Source organism: Phyllobates terribilis, unplaced genomic scaffold (genome assembly GCF_046119375.1).
Source record: "Phyllobates terribilis strain yellow unplaced genomic scaffold, ASM4611937v1 Scaffold_11__3_contigs__length_659146591, whole genome shotgun sequence".
NCBI classification, from domain to species: domain Eukaryota; kingdom Metazoa; phylum Chordata; class Amphibia; order Anura; family Dendrobatidae; genus Phyllobates; species Phyllobates terribilis.
Genome location: NW_027362771.1, coordinates 256647944 through 256666408, shown reverse-complemented (window position 1 = coordinate 256666408; position 18465 = coordinate 256647944). Strand labels below are relative to the sequence as shown.

General features: G+C 40.5%; 1 protein-coding gene across 11 annotated transcripts in view; it reads left to right on the top strand.

Annotated features, from left to right (window-relative positions):
- The window catches only part of LOC141166004 (pendrin-like), a 254407-nt gene that overhangs the window by 184528 nt on the left and 51414 nt on the right, over nt 1-18465 (top strand). For all 11 annotated transcript variants that reach the window (XM_073652189.1, XM_073652192.1, XM_073652200.1 and 8 more), the window contains 5 exons: nt 335-474; nt 11714-11824; nt 12052-12227; nt 15789-15953; nt 16197-16349. In XM_073652189.1, the coding sequence (XP_073508290.1) occupies nt 335-474; nt 11714-11824; nt 12052-12227; nt 15789-15953; nt 16197-16349 (745 nt within the window). The remainder of the gene's footprint in view (nt 1-334; nt 475-11713; nt 11825-12051; nt 12228-15788; nt 15954-16196; nt 16350-18465) is intronic.

Sequence of the window (18465 nt, the reverse complement as noted above, 5' to 3'; positions counted from 1 at the left end):
AGGTGCACACTGGCAAAATGTGCCAAATTCAGTAAGTGGTCTTCACCTCTTAATATATTCAACGCATCGAACTCCAGCGAGCTCTTCATTAAGACTGATGTGCGTAACGCCAGTCATAATAAATCAGTCACTAAACATGTGATTCCAGCCAAACGCCGCAACTTTTCATTGCAGCATTTGCAATAAACCATTACATACTGTAGATGTTTCCACAATGTCTTGTTAAGATCAGTCTCTGGGCAATAGGATTTAATAACTGATGCTGATATTAGTAAATTACTACTTTTCTACTAATAGCAAATGTAATTGTACTTGTTTATTCTCTTTCTGACAGCTGTACTCCAACAACAGCTCATCTAAAGCTCAAGCAATTTTTCCCAGTTCTTAACTGGTTGCCAAAATACCGATGGAAAGAGTGGTTTGTCCATGATATTATCTCAGGACTATGTACAGGGCTTGTTGGCACATTACAAGGTAAATTTTTCCCACTATGAATATTTTTTAAAAGATAACAAAAAAAAAGAGAATACCCACTATGTATGAATAAAAAATATTTTTATTAAAGAATGAATTTTACATAAAATAAAGAGAGGTCTCACCAAAAAACCTTATTTCTCGTAAGCGTAATAGTCCTGACAATACAGTAGTCTGGTTAGGGAAATAATGAAGGACTACTAAAAGTGCTGTCAGACAATCAGACAATGTTGTTAATAAACCTCAAGATTTATGAAAGTAAAAGTGAATTTTTGTCCTTCCTAGGAGAATATGTATGTATGCAGAATTATTGGGCAACTATTAGGCTATGTGCCCACGATATGCACTTTTTCCTTTCTCAAATAGGACACTTGTCCTCCAAGAAAAGACCTGAAGCGAGTATTTAAACCATAAAATCCATATTTTATTGACACATATTAAAATAGAAAAATAAAACAAATCACAGTGCTTCAATAATGCAAATGGGCAAATATTAGTATTAAATCCTACTGATACTCAAGGTATAATATATTCCGGTTTGCAATGTGGCTCACAATCAAAACCTATTGCTGTCCCCACACAATAAACTGTATAGAAGTATTAAATATTGCTTATAGCACCTTTTTGTCTCCAATTGCTATAATAAATTCATGTGGTGATAGTTACCATAGGTATACAGTAAACAGTATACAGGAGACAAGAGAATGCTATTACTAGCATGCATGAAGGGGCTACTCTAATAAGGGTTGTGAATTCATAAGGAAGTATCCCAAAACAAATTAAAGCAGGGAACCGACTGTCCACCATAATGTAGCCCGAAAGAGGGGGAGCCAAGGGGGAGCCAAGAATAGGAAAAAACCGATTGAAATACCTGAGTCAGTGTACTGGTACTATCGCCCATCCGTAACCCCGACGTACGTTTCGAATATTTCTTCCTCAGGGAGTTCAAGTTTATTGGTCGCGTGGTGGTATATATATGTGGGTCGATCACCGGTGAATGTGTGCGCTGCTACTTCCGGTCCTCTCTGACCTCCAATGGCGCATGCGCACAAGTGACAACCTCCAAACCGGAACTTCCGTTACCGGCCGGTGAGACGCAAGCTGAAGGTTGCTACGCAACACTTACACGCTCGCGGGCACGGAGGCCGAGTCGGGAAGAAACCAGGAAGTGGCCCTCATGCGCATGCGTGCCGGTCCGAGACAGGACAGATGTGTACGGAGTTATTAATAAAGTGCTGTGAATGAATAGATAAGTAAACCCTGAATAAATACATAGTGTATGTAGTGTACAAAAAAAGGGAAGTAATAGTATGTATATTGTGCAGTAAAAGAAAACAAAATTGTGTATGGTGTGCGTATGTGTGACGAATGTGAATGTGAGATAAAGAGAATGTGCATATTTGTGAAGACTGTTGTGTGAAAAAGTGTATAGTGTGTAGATGAGAGAATAAATATGAATAATACGAGTGTGTGATGTTGTGGAATGTGCGGAACAAAACAATGTGAAAAAGTGAAGGGAATGAAAGTGATACAGGATGCATTGTGTGCTGAATGAATGTGACTCAGGTGTGATTGATGCCAGGTTATGTATTAAACAGTGTGAAAATATTTGTATTTGTATATATATTCGGGTGGAAAAATAATTTCGTACCACAAATGAATGTGTACTAAACATATAAATACATTGACCTCACAATATTCATGATAGGCGATTACATACATAGCATTAAATATTAATCATAAAATACAGATGAAATCTTTGTGATAAAAATTAACATGACAAAATTTAGACATTAAATATCAAAAGCATTAAATATGAAATATGAATATTGCATGTTGGCATTCAGTCCAAACATCATCGACGTAAGTATTGTAACAATAATAGATATTTGTGAGTCCCTTTATATTGCCATACACCATCATGATTATTCATAGGGATTGATTAAACTGGAACCTCATGAATACCGACAGCGTCACAGTCTGCGATACGTTCCCACCGATCATGTGTGACCAAGTAAATATACATCTGTGTAAGATAAACTTGTGTTAAAACCACATAAAAAACAACGTTTAAAAACGACAATAAAAACGTAAACTCAGAATGGCGAATTTTGGAGACCGTCAGCAAGCTTCACAAAAAAGAACTGAACCCAAAGTTCTCATTTAATCCGTATGGGGAAATAGTGTTTAGGCGATATATCCACCTACTCTCTACCTGTGCCAAAGTCCTAAACAGGTCACCACCTCTGGTGCCCAACGATACCTTATCAATAGCTTTCATCTTTAGACCTGTTGTGTCGGAGTCGTGAAATGCTTTAAAATGTCGCGGCAGAGTTTTGAGATGTTCGATATCTACAGCATTTTTGGACTTTTCGATGTCACGTACATGTTCACGCACTCTCACACGAAATTCTCTAGTGGTCATGCCCACGTAAATCTTATTACATGGGCATTCCGCTACATATATCACTCCTCTAGTGGAGCATGTGAGGAATTGTCTAATAAGAAATTCACGATCTCTTGCTGCATTGTGAAACACCTTACTTTTTACCATGTTGGTGCAAGCCTTACACTGTCCACACGGACAGAAACCCTTTATTTGGTCCATGAAGGATGCTGTCTTATTTGTTGTGGGTTTGTATTGGCTTCTCACCAGGAAATCCTTCAAATTCTTAGATCTTTTGGCTGTAATACATGGTTTAGATGGTAAGATTTTGCCTAGAATAAGATCAGTGTGGAGAATGCTCCAATGTTTTTGAATAATTTGCTGGAATTGATTCCATTGACTATTATATGGGGTAATTAGTCTAATTTGATTATTCTCCTGATTACATTCCGATTTTTTGTTAGAATAGAGTGTCTGATCTCTCTTCAACGCTTTGGCTCTTTTGTAACCACGTCTGATCTGCCTATGTCCATAACCGCGCTCTCTGAAACGACTATATAGATCAGTGGCCTGCCTTTCAAAAGCTGCTTCTGTTGAACATATTCTCCTTGCTCTTAAATATTGGCCAGTGGGTATACCCCGTATAGTGGAAGGTAGGTGCGAAGAATCGGCCCTCAAAATAGAATTCGTAGCCGTCGGTTTACGGAATATATCCGTTTTAATCATTCCGTCCGGTGTGATCTCAATATCAATGTCAAGAAAATTGACTCTACGTCCATGTTGGTAGGTCAATTTTATATTTAAATTGTTATTATTGACATTGTGCATGAACTCATGGAGCTCCAATTCCGAACCCTCCCATACAAACAGAATGTCATCAATATATCTTATCCAATTGTGGGTTTTCTCAATACCCACAATTGGAAAACATTGGAAGATGTCCCTCTCCCATGCTCCCAAAAATAGGCAGATCAGACGTGGTTACAAAAGAGCCAAAGCGTTGAAGAGAGATCAGACACTCTATTCTAACAAAAAATCGGAATGTAATCAGGAGAATAATCAAATTAGACTAATTACCCCATATAATAGTCAATGGAATCAATTCCAGCAAATTATTCAAAAACATTGGAGCATTCTCCACACTGATCTTATTCTAGGCAAAATCTTACCATCTAAACCATGTATTACAGCCAAAAGATCTAAGAATTTGAAGGATTTCCTGGTGAGAAGCCAATACAAACCCACAACAAATAAGACAGCATCCTTCATGGACCAAATAAAGGGTTTCTGTCCGTGTGGACAGTGTAAGGCTTGCACCAACATGGTAAAAAGTAAGGTGTTTCACAATGCAGCAAGAGATCGTGAATTTCTTATTAGACAATTCCTCACATGCTCCACTAGAGGAGTGATATATGTAGCGGAATGCCCATGTAATAAGATTTACGTGGGCATGACCACTAGAGAATTTCGTGTGAGAGTGCGTGAACATGTACGTGACATCGAAAAGTCCAAAAATGCTGTAGATATCGAACATCTCAAAACTCTGCCGCGACATTTTAAAGCATTTCACGACTCCGACACAACAGGTCTAAAGATGAAAGCTATTGATAAGGTATCGTTGGGCACCAGAGGTGGTGACCTGTTTAGGACTTTGGCACAGGTAGAGAGTAGGTGGATATATCGCCTAAACACTATTTCCCCATACGGATTAAATGAGAACTTTGGGTTCAGTTCTTTTTTGTGAAGCTTGCTGACGGTCTCCAAAATTCGCCATTCTGAGTTTACGTTTTTATTGTCGTTTTTAAACGTTGTTTTTTATGTGGTTTTAACACAAGTTTATCTTACACAGATGTATATTTACTTGGTCACACATGATCGGTGGGAACGTATCGCAGACTGTGACGCTGTCGGTATTCATGAGGTTCCAGTTTAATCAATCCCTATGAATAATCATGATGGTGTATGGCAATATAAAGGGACTCACAAATATCTATTATTGTTACAATACTTACGTCGATGATGTTTGGACTGAATGCCAACATGCAATATTCATATTTCATATTTAATGCTTTTGATATTTAATGTCTAAATTTTGTCATGTTAATTTTTATCACAAAGATTTCATCTGTATTTTATGATTAATATTTAATGCTATGTATGTAATCGCCTATCATGAATATTGTGAGGTCAATGTATTTATATGTTTAGTACACATTCATTTGTGGTACGAAATTATTTTTCCACCCGAATATATATACAAATACAAATATTTTCACACTGTTTAATACATAACCTGGCATCAATCACACCTGAGTCACATTCATTCAGCACACAATGCATCCTGTATCACTTTCATTCCCTTCACTTTTTCACATTGTTTTGTTCCGCACATTCCACAACATCACACACTCGTATTATTCATATTTATTCTCTCATCTACACACTATACACTTTTTCACACAACAGTCTTCACAAATATGCACATTCTCTTTATCTCACATTCACATTCGTCACACATACGCACACCATACACAATTTTGTTTTCTTTTACTGCACAATATACATACTATTACTTCCCTTTTTTTGTACACTACATACACTATGTATTTATTCAGGGTTTACTTATCTATTCATTCACAGCACTTTATTAATAACTCCGTACACATCTGTCCTGTCTCGGACCGGCACGCATGCGCATGAGGGCCACTTCCTGGTTTCTTCCCGACTCGGCCTCCGTGCCCGCGAGCGTGTAAGTGTTGCGTAGCAACCTTCAGCTTGCGTCTCACCGGCCGGTAACGGAAGTTCCGGTTTGGAGGTTGTCACTTGTGCGCATGCGCCATTGGAGGTCAGAGAGGACCGGAAGTAGCAGCGCACACATTCACCGGTGATCGACCCACATATATATACCACCACGCGACCAATAAACTTGAACTCCCTGAGGAAGAAATATTCGAAACGTACGTCGGGGTTACGGATGGGCGATAGTACCAGTACACTGACTCAGGTATTTCAATCGGTTTTTTCCTATTCTTGGCTCCCCCTTGGCTCCCCCTCTTTCGGGCTACATTATGGTGGACAGTCGGTTCCCTGCTTTAATTTGTTTTGGGATACTTCCTTATGAATTCACAACCCTTATTAGAGTAGCCCCTTCATGCATGCTAGTAATAGCATTCTCTTGTCTCCTGTATACTGTTTACTGTATACCTATGGTAACTATCACCACATGAATTTATTATAGCAATTGGAGACAAAAAGGTGCTATAAGCAATATTTAATACTTCTATACAGTTTATTGTGTGGGGACAGCAATAGGTTTTGATTGTGAGCCACATTGCAAACCGGAATATATTATACCTTGAGTATCAGTAGGATTTAATACTAATATTTGCCCATTTGCATTATTGAAGCACTGTGATTTGTTTTAATTTTCTATTTTAATATGTGTCAATAAAATATGGATTTTATGGTTTAAATACTCGCTTCAGGTCTTTTCTTGGAGGACAAGTGTCCTATTTGAGAAAGGAAAAAGTGCATATGGTATATGAGTTTGGTAACCTATGATAAACTTTCGGAATTCCATGTGTGGAACTGTGTTGGTAATATGTGCCCACGATGTAGAAATGCTCCGGATTTTTTCCTGAGCGTTTCTGCATCTCCCTGGCAGAAAAAACGCATGCGGATTGTACATGCTTTTTTCCTGCCAGGGACAAGCTGATGTGAAGCGTTCTTCACATGCATTTCCGCATGCGGGTTGACGAGCGCTTTCCAAGCGATTTTAGCATCACTTGGAAAGTGCTTGACAACTTGGTCACACTATATAAATCCATGCAACCAGCATGGATTTATATAGTGTGACCGAAAGAATGTTAAAAAATAAATATATACTTACCTTCTGATGGCCCCCGGAGTCCTTGTCTCTACTTGCCGACAGCTCGCGGTAGATTTAAGGACCTGCCGACGTCAGCGGTCGCGTGACCCGTCACATGACTAAATGACGTCAGCGCAGGTCTCCTTTAGTCTACCGCGAGCTGCCGGCAAGCCAAGACAAGCACACCAGGGGCCATCAGAAGGTAAATATAATATTTATTTTTTATTTTATTCTTTTTTTTACAGGTTCTATGGTATTTGGGTCTGGAGGAGAGTCTCCTCTTCTCCAAACCTGGGTACCATCCACACATTGAAGCGCATGGAATGCGCATCTGCAGATGCAGTGATGCGGATTCCATGCGTTCCAATGCAAGTCAATGGTGGCGAAAACGCAGCACTTCCGTAAAATAATTGGTAGTGCTGCGTTTTTTCCGCAATGATAATCCGCAGCGGAAATTTCCGCACCATGTGCACAGCACATGCGGATTATCATTGGGGAACATGGCAGACCTTCTACCAAGCGTTTTTTAAGCGTTTCTGCAGTGGAATTGCCGCTGCGGAAATGTTTAAAAAATGCATTGTGGGCACACAGCCTAAAAACGCAGCACTACCAATTATTTTGCGGAAGCCCTGAGTTTTCGCCGCCATTGACTTGCTTTGGAACGCATGGAATTTGCATCACTGGATCTGTACATGCGCATTCCATGCGTTTCAATGTGCGGATGGTACCCGGGTCTGGGGAAGAGGAGACTCTCCTCCTGACCCGGGTACCATAGAACCTGTAAAAAAAAGAATAAAATAAAAAATAAATATTATACTTACCTTCTGATGGCCCCCGGTGTGCTTGTCCTGGCTTGCCGGCAGCTCGTGATGGACTCAAGGACCTGCGGTGACGTCATTTAATCATGTGACGGGTCACGCGACCACTGACGTCGGCAGGTCCTTCAGTGTACAGTGAGCTGCCGGCAAGCCGAGACGCATCGCATAAAGACACCGGGGGCCATCAGAAGGTAAGTATATATTGTAATGCAGCAGCTTGCTAGCATTACTGTAAATGATCCAGGATGTGTTTTACCTGACCATGTACCTTCCCCTTTAACTGACTGGTCACATGGCCGTGACATCACACAGGTCCTTATGCACACAGTTAAGGTCCTGTCAGTATGTGTGTGTGTGTGTGCACGGGATGCATATATAAACCCTGCTTGATGGGAGACAGGTGTTCTGTGAGAGAGGCATGAGGCCTGTTCCCCATATGTGTGGGACACCGTTCGTGTGAGGCCTAGTGAGGCTGAGTGAAGCCTGGTGCCTGAAAGGTCGAGCCTGGATCCGGTGAGTGGATGCTAGTGGCCTTGGAAGGCAGAGGCTTGCTGAAGAGTCCTGAAAGGCGCAGGCTGGATGTGAGTGAAAACATACCAGTAGCCTTCGAAGGTACGAGGGCTGGAGACCCCCACCTGGGAAGCCTAAAAGCTGAAGTGGTAGCAAACTAAACCTGAACCCGTTAAGACCCTGCAAAAGGTAAAAGCGGTACATTATAGGGACATTGTAATATATGGACATTGTTATAATTTGCTGAAGCCAAGTGTTATAGTTTACCTGGAACCAAGTGGGCATAGCTGCCACTGGAAAGGCTCGCAGACATTACGTGTGTGAACAGCGGTTTATGATAACATAATAAACTGCTGTATTGAGAAAATACCGGAAGGACATTGCACGTGTGCTTAATTTACCCGGTGCAGCGAGTATCCCCCAGTATGATGACTAGCGCTGCCTTACAATATACATATATATATATATATTTTTTTTTACATTCTCTTGGGTCACACTATATAAATCCATGCCATTTGCATGAATTTATATAGTGTGACCAAGTTGTCAAGCACTTTCCAAGTGATGCTAATATCGCTTGGAAAGCGCTTGACAACCCGCATGCGGAAATGCATGTGAAGAATGCTTCACATCCGCTTGTCCCTGGCAGGAAAAACGCATGTACAATCCGCATGCGTTTTTTCTGCCAGGGAGATGCAGAAACGCTCAGCAAAAAATCCAGAGCATTTCCGCATTGTGGGCATATAGCCTTAGTGTGCAAAATTATTATGCAAGTGAAAAATGTACATTTTCCCATCTGCGTTGCTTATTTTCATCTATTAAAGTGAAACTAATAACCAAACAATTCAAAATATACAAAGATACATTTCTGACATTTCAAAAACATCAGTGACCAATATAGCCACCCTTATTCTAAGTAACAGTCATAAGTCTCCCGTCAATGGAGTCTGTCAGTTTCTTAATCTGTTGACGCTCAACTTTTTGGGCAGCACCAGCCAAATCCTACCAGAGAGGTGTATGGTTTTCCTTCACTGTAAATCTCCCGTTTAAAAAGGGCCCACACGTTCTCATTAGGGTTTAGGTCAGGTGAGGAAGGGGGCCAGGTTATTATTTTTTCATCTTTAAAGCCTTTACTGGCCAGCCGAGCAGTGGATACTTCTATGTATATAATGGAACATTGTCCTGCATAAAAATCATAGTTTTCTAGAAAGATACAAACGTTTTCCTGTACAACTGCTTGAACAAAGTGTCTTCTAAGAACTGGCAGTAGGTTTGGGAGTCCATTTTGAGACCCTCTTCAACCTGAAAAGGTCCAAATAGTTTATTTGTATTAATACCAGCCCAGTACCCCACCTCCACCTTGCTAGCATCAGTCAAAATGGAGTGCCGCATCCTTTTGTAAGATTTCTAATAATTTTTGACGTTTCAGAGTCAGATAATTCTCTTTTATGGCCATTTTGCTTTAATGAATTGCTTCATGAGGCCCAACAAGTGGGCCCAACAAGTTTATTTCTGTCAACAAGTGGCTCATGAAGAATATTTGGATCACCAAAGCTCAGATCTTAGAGGCCAATTCCTCTCAGCTTAATGCTTCTCACAACCTCTGCTGTCCCACATGCACAGAAAACAAGGATACTTGGTGTATCCGCATTGCTGACCAAGACGTAAGCATACCATTGTAAGGTCAACATAGATGTTCCAATTGTGATATTGCAACAACTCAATGACTCTCTTTATGTCTCCGTATTCTTCACAAAGAGAAACTGAATAGCTACTTGGGACTGCACCACATAAACTGCCATTGTGGACGAGGACACTCTTTAAGCTCCGCTTTGAGCTATCAATGAACAGTCGCCATTCATTTGAGTTATAGATTGGAATTCCCAATTCCTCAATTAAGCCATGTATGTTATGGTAATACACAAAGCCACTGTCACTTCTAAAGTATTGCAGAAACGCACTTTCTGTGGATCAAAAGTAGGATACCTTTGCTCCTTTTTCGAGCAAGTTTTTCTCATGCATTCTTGATGCTAGGAGCTCAGAAGCCTTTTTTGATAGTCCCAAATCTTGTGCCTAATCGTTCTACTCATGCTGGTCAAATCCGTTACGAACTGAGACATCTTCAATTTCAATTTCTTCATCACTGTTGTCACTTTGTTCTTCACCATAGTGTTGTTCTTGAAAAGAGGGTGGTTCAAGGAAAACTAGCATTGAGATTTCAGCTGAATGAGACTCTGGACGTATAGCTGATGGTAGACTAGGATATTCTATTTTATAGTTATTTTTCTTGTTATAGTCTGAAATTTTCACTTTACAAAAGTAACAGTCACTGGAATGATCTCTTGGCGCTCGCCAAACCATAGGTATACCAAATGGCATCCTATTGCGTGTTCTCTTCACCTACATTCGTAAACTCTCGACACATTGCTTGCACACCTTGTGATGGGCCCAAGACTCTTGGTCACCAAGTTTTACTTTGAAATATGCAAAATAGGGTTGATTGATGAATGTGATGGTGTTTGTCCTTTGACTGTGAATCGTGAAACTGCCACAGATATAACAAAAAGAATCAGGGCAGTTCCGACAAGAAATAGCAGAGACCGACGTGATCTGAAAGAAAGGAAATAAGTGTGTAAATAAAAAAATGTATTCTGCTAACCCCTTGTATACAGATGTTCAGAATACATTTCACTACTGTATATAGAGCGGCACACAATCTCTTGCACACTGTCTCACATATAACTGAATAGCCTAGACAAATAACAACCTGTTGTCGGTCACCAAGGTCATCCTCCACCACTCCGCACTCGAGGGCAGGTCACTCTTGGCCAGTAGGAGAGCACTAGTTATACCCTCGATCCAGCCTAGAGTAATCGCATTAAGATAAGCTGTAGAGAAAAAAACTGACATGATAGAAAAAAACTGCAGTTTTGAAATCAGCATACCTATTTTAGTCTAGATCAGCAGAAAAATCAAATCAAACTTAACAAAACTTATGTTTAAAATTGTTCCCCAGTGTTATCAATGTCTGATCGGTGGGGGTGCAAAACCCAGCATCCTTGCCGATCAGCTGTTCTTGGTATCGGTGGCTGGAACTGACCAGTTACAGAGCTGACAGCACAGCTCTGTGTAGTGTATATTGGCTGTGGCTGGGTGCTGAACATCTGCCCCCTATTCAAATCAAGAGGAGGCGGATGTGCAGTAGGAGACGGATGTGCGGTACCCGGCAGCGGCCACTATACAGTAGATGGAGCTATGCTGTGCAGCTTCGTAACTGGTCAGTTCTGGCTGCCACCGTCACTGAGAACAGCTGATTGGCAGAGGTGCCCCCACCGATCAGAAACTGATGACCTATCCAGAGGATAGGTCATCAATGTTAAAATAGTGGACAACCTCTTTAAATATTCATAATCAACTGTGGGTATGCAGAGACAATATTGTAAGCAAGACAGACTTGAGCTGCTATTTCACAATGGATGCAAAGTTGAAGAGTAGGGGGGTGTTAAGAGGTGAGGGGAAGAAGTGTCTGATAAGTTCTCATAGATTTTTCTTATTAGATACCAAAGTTTCTTATAATTGTCTGTACTATTGATTTATGTAAAATTTGCTGTAAGTATAATCTCTTTTAAACCAACAAAGTGTTCCATGTGTTTATAGGTTTGGCATTTGCGCTACTTGCTGAGGTTCCAGTGGGATATGGACTATATTCCTCCTTCTTTCCCATCTTGACATATTTCTTCTTGGGAACATCTCGGCACATTTCAGTTGGTAAGTTCTTATACAATCCATTTTCAGAACAATACTTGCTTTTAATTTAGAAACAACCTTATGTTGACATCCCCTGTGTTGGGTTCCCAAGAGAGGAGATAGATTCAACCAAATATAGCAGTTACACTAAACCCCTGATGAGTACCCATTTCCCATACACAGAACATTTTTTATATAAATCTCAAAAACATGTTTTAATTCATAAATATAAACATTTATGCCAACAGGACCATTTCCAGTTATCTGTTTAATGGTTGGACAAGTTGTACTTGCTTTGGCTCCTGATGAAAAATTCAGAATAGCAAATTCTACATTCAATGAAACACAGATAGATTATGAAGCCCGGGATGCTGCAAGAGTTGTCATATCAAGCACTTTGTGCTTCTTAATAGGAATAATACAGGTAGTACATTTTATATCTCTGATAATCACCTAAACAATACAATTGTTCTCATTATTTCTGCATTGTCCAAGTATGGTCAGATTCTTCAGAATAATCTGCAGAGAAATTTGCATTACAGATGAGTAAATGCACAGCAAATCTGCAACATAAAAGGCATGCTCCAATTTTTAAAATGTGCTTCTTGTCTTTAAATCCACAGTAGAATAATTTGCTGCATGTAAATGTATTTTTATGCAGCTTTTGTTTTTTATTAATTAACCTTTTGGCAATGTAGCCATTTTGTTTTTCAATTTGGAGTCAATTTACTGTCTTCATGGAGGAAAAAAAGGATGTTGCTCTACCAAAGAAAAAGCAAGAAAAAAGGCTGAAAAGGAGTGCTTCTGAGGAGGGAGGAGGGGAAGAAAAAACAACAAAACACACTAGATAGATATCTTGAATGTAGACAACTTTGTTACAGCTCAATCAGCCTGTTGCTGCCAGGTCCAGACATCCTAATCAGGTGCCGTATTGTAGGACAGCTGAAAAAACAAACAAAAACAGGAGTGCCAGCCGAAGAGCAAGGTAGGTCCACAAGGGGAGTTGAAGGACTAAAGCTCCACTTACTTCGTAGGACGAAGGAAGAGTCCTATCTCCTCTTCTTCCAGGTCAGCCTCTCCTCCTTGCACACTAAACAATGCAGTTGAAGTTAAACCATATACGGGAGTGATTGCCAGAATGAAGATATATCATTTCCTGTCAGAGACATCTCAGGAAGCCATGTGCTGTAGTATATAAAGCAGTTAGAAAGTTATTTGTCTATCCTGATGAAGGAGGAACCTGAAACCGGTATATTTGGCTCTGTTTGTTTATTTGTTATTGGGTTGTAAAAGTCTTTTTATCTATGAAATTAATTATGCAAGTCTCTTGCTGGATTGGCAATCACTCGCTTATATGATTTAACTTCCACTGCATTGTTCGGTGTGCCAGGAAGAGAGGTTAATCTGGAAGAAGGGGGATATGAATCTTCCTCCCCCCTACTAAGTAAGTGGAGTTTCAATCCTTCAACTCCCCAACTACCCGTGTGGACCTACCATGCTCTTCGGCTGGCGCTCCTTTTTTTGTTTGTTTTTTCAGTTGCTCTACTAAAGAAGTAATTTTTATTTTTTATCGTATTGTGAAAGGTTTATTGGCAGCAACTAAAGGAACAGTGAAGTGTCAGCTTCATGAGCTTGTAGCCAGGATGGGAGGATATGGTGGGAATTTATTATCCCCTTCATGAATAAAGCGAAAATTTCAGCTCACCCCTGAGATGTAATCCCAGTCCGGCATGGAGCACGGCGTCCTCGCTGCTGCACAGTGCCTGGGTCAATGAGGAAGTGAAGATGGATCCAGCTCAACACACCGGCAATTATTTAAAATTCAACAATCTTTATTGGCAAATCCTTTTAAAAACTTGTAGAAAAGACAAAAAATGGACATCTCAGACGACAAAGCATATATTATGGGGTGGTGTGTATAAAATATACCATACGTGTTTCGAGTGAAAAACTCTTGAACACTGGCTGTCAGCTGTATCCATCTTCACTTCCTCATTATCCCATTCATGCCTGTTTTCTGGCGTCATAAAGTTGCAAATGTGGTATATGTGCAAAATTCTAGATTGCACCTGGAATCTACAGCAGATCTAAGCTGGCGAAGAGTTTATTCTTCTGTGCACAGACAGCACAAATGATGCGCCAGCAGCACGTTTAAAAAAATATTGAGCCATGTAGAATTTCAACAAGCTAGATTCTTTGAATGAAGATTTGAATGCTCATCAGTCTTGCAATATAATCCTACTGTTATGATAGTGTACCTACTCAAACGGAAAAAATAGGTAACACACTAAAAACTGCCGCTGACTCTGCCGGTTCCTGTACAGACTAGAGATCCTGACCCCGCAGTTCCTGCATGAGCTGAGATAGCCCTAACTACAGACTAGATGATGGCAACTCGAAACTATGCTGCCTGAAATGCCATTGAGCGCTTCACGTTCCTCCTAGAGAACCGGAGGACAGAGGAGAGTCTACAAAGAGATCCCAGAGTGAGTAAAACAAAACAGGAAATACAAAATAAAGGATTAAATACGTAATGTTAGAGAATACGCCACCTACTTCCTTAAAAGAAACAGAAGATAGGTGCAGGGTAAAAGAACATAAACAGCAGAGAGATAAACGCTAGATCAGTGTTTCTCAACTCTAGTCCTCAGGACCCCTGAACAGATCAGGTTTTCAGGATCTCCTTAGTATTGAACAGATCCTGCCTTGATAATAATTCCATCACCTGTGCAATACTAAGGAGATCATGAAAACCTGATTTGTTGGGGGGGTCCTGAGGACTGGAGTTGAGAAACACTGCCCTAGATGGTCTTTCACTGCGTGGCTTAAACTACAGAAGTATGCCTGGACATCCAAATGAGACTATCACCAGCAGGAAACACCAGCAGGGGAAAGTATATAATGTTGCACCGAAAGGGCAGACAAATGAATAAATGAAAACACCTGTTACCCTAAAAAGACTGAAGCAAGGATGACAGAAACTAAACACCCAGAGAAAAGGTGTATCTGCTGTGGCTCAACGGACAGAGAAGCCAACCACAAAGCACAGGCTCCAGGGTTTGAACTCAGATACATGACACCTCCTACAGGTACACGGGCACATGAGCTTGTCAGATGTTAACGGTGAAAACATATCCGGCACTCCGCAAGTGAGCTAAAATTTTCAATTTATTTCAGGAACATAAAGACAAGACAGCTCAGTCAGCAAAACTGTCCACTAGTCCACTCTAGGAGTGTTGGATATCTTTTCAATGCTAAACCCTTGGTTTTTAAAGGTTACAAGCAGCTGCCAAAGTAGTCTGGCAATGTCTCATTCCCCTCTTCCTATAGAGAACACATGCACACTCAGCAAACTGTGCAGTTACGTATATGAGGGAGTCGGGAGAAATACCTACTGGCCAAAAGAGAGGTTGACCACAGCTTTTGAGGGTGTATGGACACCTTTAAGGGAACCTGACAGCTGATGCATGCTGCTCAATACACAGGCAACATGTATCAGATGCTGGCTGTATGTCTTTAGACGTATACGTTTAACTCTGAAATGCTGTGGCGTTTCAGAAGAAAACAAGCTTAGAAGCCACTTGGTACCAATCCGCACGGGAGACGAGTTGGACAGGCGGGTTCCTAGTGCCTTCTCTCCGCCTGCCTCCCTGGAGTAACAGGTCTCTTTCTGCATGTGAGTATAAAGAAAGACCTGTCACTCAAGGGAAGCGGGTGGGGAGAACCCGCTGGGGATCCACCTGTTCAACAAGTCTCCTATTAAGCTATATTTTTTCTCTGAAACACCGCAGCATTTCAGAGTCAAACATATCGGACTGAAATCATATAGACAGTGCCTGATACATGCTGACCGTGGATCGAGCAGCATGTATGCGCTTTAAGGTTCCCTTTAACCTATGTAGCATGCATATTGTTCATGCAGTATTTTCTACAGACATAGCTGGAGATTTAACTGTTCTTTGAGTTTTTCTTTTTTCATCACCAGCTTGTATTGGGAGCACTGCAGTTTGGCTTTGTTGTCCGGTACCTGGGAGATCCATTAGTTCGAGGATTTACCACAGCTGCTGCTTTCCAAGTATTCATCTCACAGATCAAACTGATTTTCAACATCCCCTCAATAAACTACAGCGGAGTACTGTCAATAGTTTATGTAAGTCCTGTTACTGAGCGGTGGTTACGTCCAATTCTACAGTATTACACCAAGTCCTCTTATATATCTTACACATTGTATCCAGAAGAAAAACTCATTTTATATTCACATGATATTGACCTGTATTACTCAGTATATTGTGCTTAAAAGAAGTATGTATTGTGTCATCCTGAAATGTGTCAAATGAAATTTCATGCTGTATATTTGTTGGTGCAATACTAAGTATCTGTTTTTGTTTTTTAGACAGTCATTGATATCTTTGCAAAAATTAGTAAAACAAACTTTGCAGATCTTACGGCTGGATTGATAACTCTAGTGTTATGTTTGGTCGTGAAAGACTTAAATGAGAGATATAAACATATTTTTCGCATTCCTATTCCCATTGAAGTCATCGTGGTAAGTGGAATTCTGTACTGTCATTCTGGATGTCAAATTATATTTAGAAATAGTCTGATCTTGTTAGCTAGTTGTGCTTTCTAATAAGATTCATAGAAGAAATTCAGGCACGGTGTAACCTAGGTAGACACGTAAAGAGAACCTGACAGCTGATACATAAGTAAGAAGTAAGGGGCAGACCTAGCACCACACTAAATATTAATTATGTCCCCATGAATGCAAACAAGCATAAGAAAAAGACAAGGGGGATTGGGACAAATCCAGGGCACCAAATACAATTAATAAATAGATATAAAGACACTAATTTACAAAAATATACAAAATTTTATTAGTCTCAAAGCACACTACATAGGACATTAAAAAACATACACAGGACAAAGAAGGAAAAAAATCATCAATAGATATGTCAAAGATGTATTACACAACTGTGCAAGATAAATGTACTTCAATAACAATGGTACATAATTCCAAATATCGCTAAAATATATATGGCATGTTATAGATAAATCAATTGGTAAGAGAGCATAGTAGAAAATATCTATGCTCCACTATCAAGCCCACAAATAAGTTAAGTATAAAGCAATATAGTAATAAGGAGAGTACCAGAAAATAAAGATGCACAGAGAAAAGGAAAAAGTATAAATAACCTACACGTTACGCCAAATACTTATGGCTTCATCAGGGGGTGTGATGTTGGTGTCCCAGATGCTGGAGGTATATATACTGAAGGAAAGTCAAAAATCCCAAATGGACAAAGTAGAGAGGTTGAGGACAAAGTGTGAGATGGATTATGCAAGGTTAAGGTAGTCTCAAAGTCCACATATCTTGCAGTGATGAGAGAATCCCAGGAAATAGTCCCATATCCATGTTTTAGTATTCCCCTTTGAGAACATGTGCAAACAGACTGTGTCTCATAATGAGGTCGGCACCTGGCTGGAGGGGGATGGCGTGCGGTTCACAGTGGAGCGCACCACCACACACACACAGACCAGGAAGAGCCCAGGCAAATAGGGGATTTCCCAGCACACATGTATCAGTACATGCACGTGACCAGGGGAATCCCAGAAGTGACGACACACAGGGGCAGAGACAGGAAATAAATCACCTCAGCCATGTGTTCCACATTGGAGGCACTGGCAAGGGAGGGGAGGCAGGAATGTGGACCAATAGGAAGAAGGTGCAGGAATACACCCACAGCACAAAACAGCACTGGAGGTGTGTGAGAACAGGAGATGCAAAAGAATATATCTACAAACAAGAAAGTCAAAAAATGCAAAGTACTGTACAAAAAAGCTCAATCAGCAATGCTAGAGATATATAAGAACAAGGGGGGAAAAAAAAAAAAAAAGGGATTTATCTATAAACAGGTAGATCCAACAGTGCAGAGTGCTATGTATGAACACAGACAGCAGTGCTGGAAGCATGTGAGAGCAAGGGAAGGAAAAGGTTATATCTATAAGCGGACAAGTCCAACAATGCAGAGTACTATATAATAACACGGACAGCAGTGCTGGAGACACATAGGAACAGAGGGTGGAGGAGGATATATCTATAAAGAGGCAGGTCCAACTGTACCAAGTACTGTAGAGCATCACATTTATCTAGAAAAAAAGTCCAGCAATAAAAGGTACAAAGCACATGAAATATTAGTCAAATACCAAAATAGTATTACCATACAGTAAATGATTAAATGGTTCACATTTATATGCTGACAGAGTGTTTTGACAGCTGATACATGTTGCCAGATCAACGGATAACATGCAAGATTTCAGCCAGGCATGCTTGACCCTGAAACATTGCGGCTTTTAGAGAAAAATACACACACAAAGAAACCTGTTACTCAAGGGGAGCGGATGGGGAGAAGCAGACCTGTCTGACTAGTCTCCCCTGCAGCTGTTAAAGTATTTTTCTGAGTATAAGACGCACTTTTTTCCTCAAAAATTTGGTGGAAAGTGGGGGGGTGCGTCATATAGTCTGACTCTGGCTGTGGATTGGGGGGGGGGAGGCAGCGCAAGAGGAAGAGCCAGCGGCTGCAGCTAACACTGTGCCCCCAGTTAAAGAAAATGAATATTCACTGCTCCCCACGGTTATAATCCCTCCCACCTTTATGCACTGA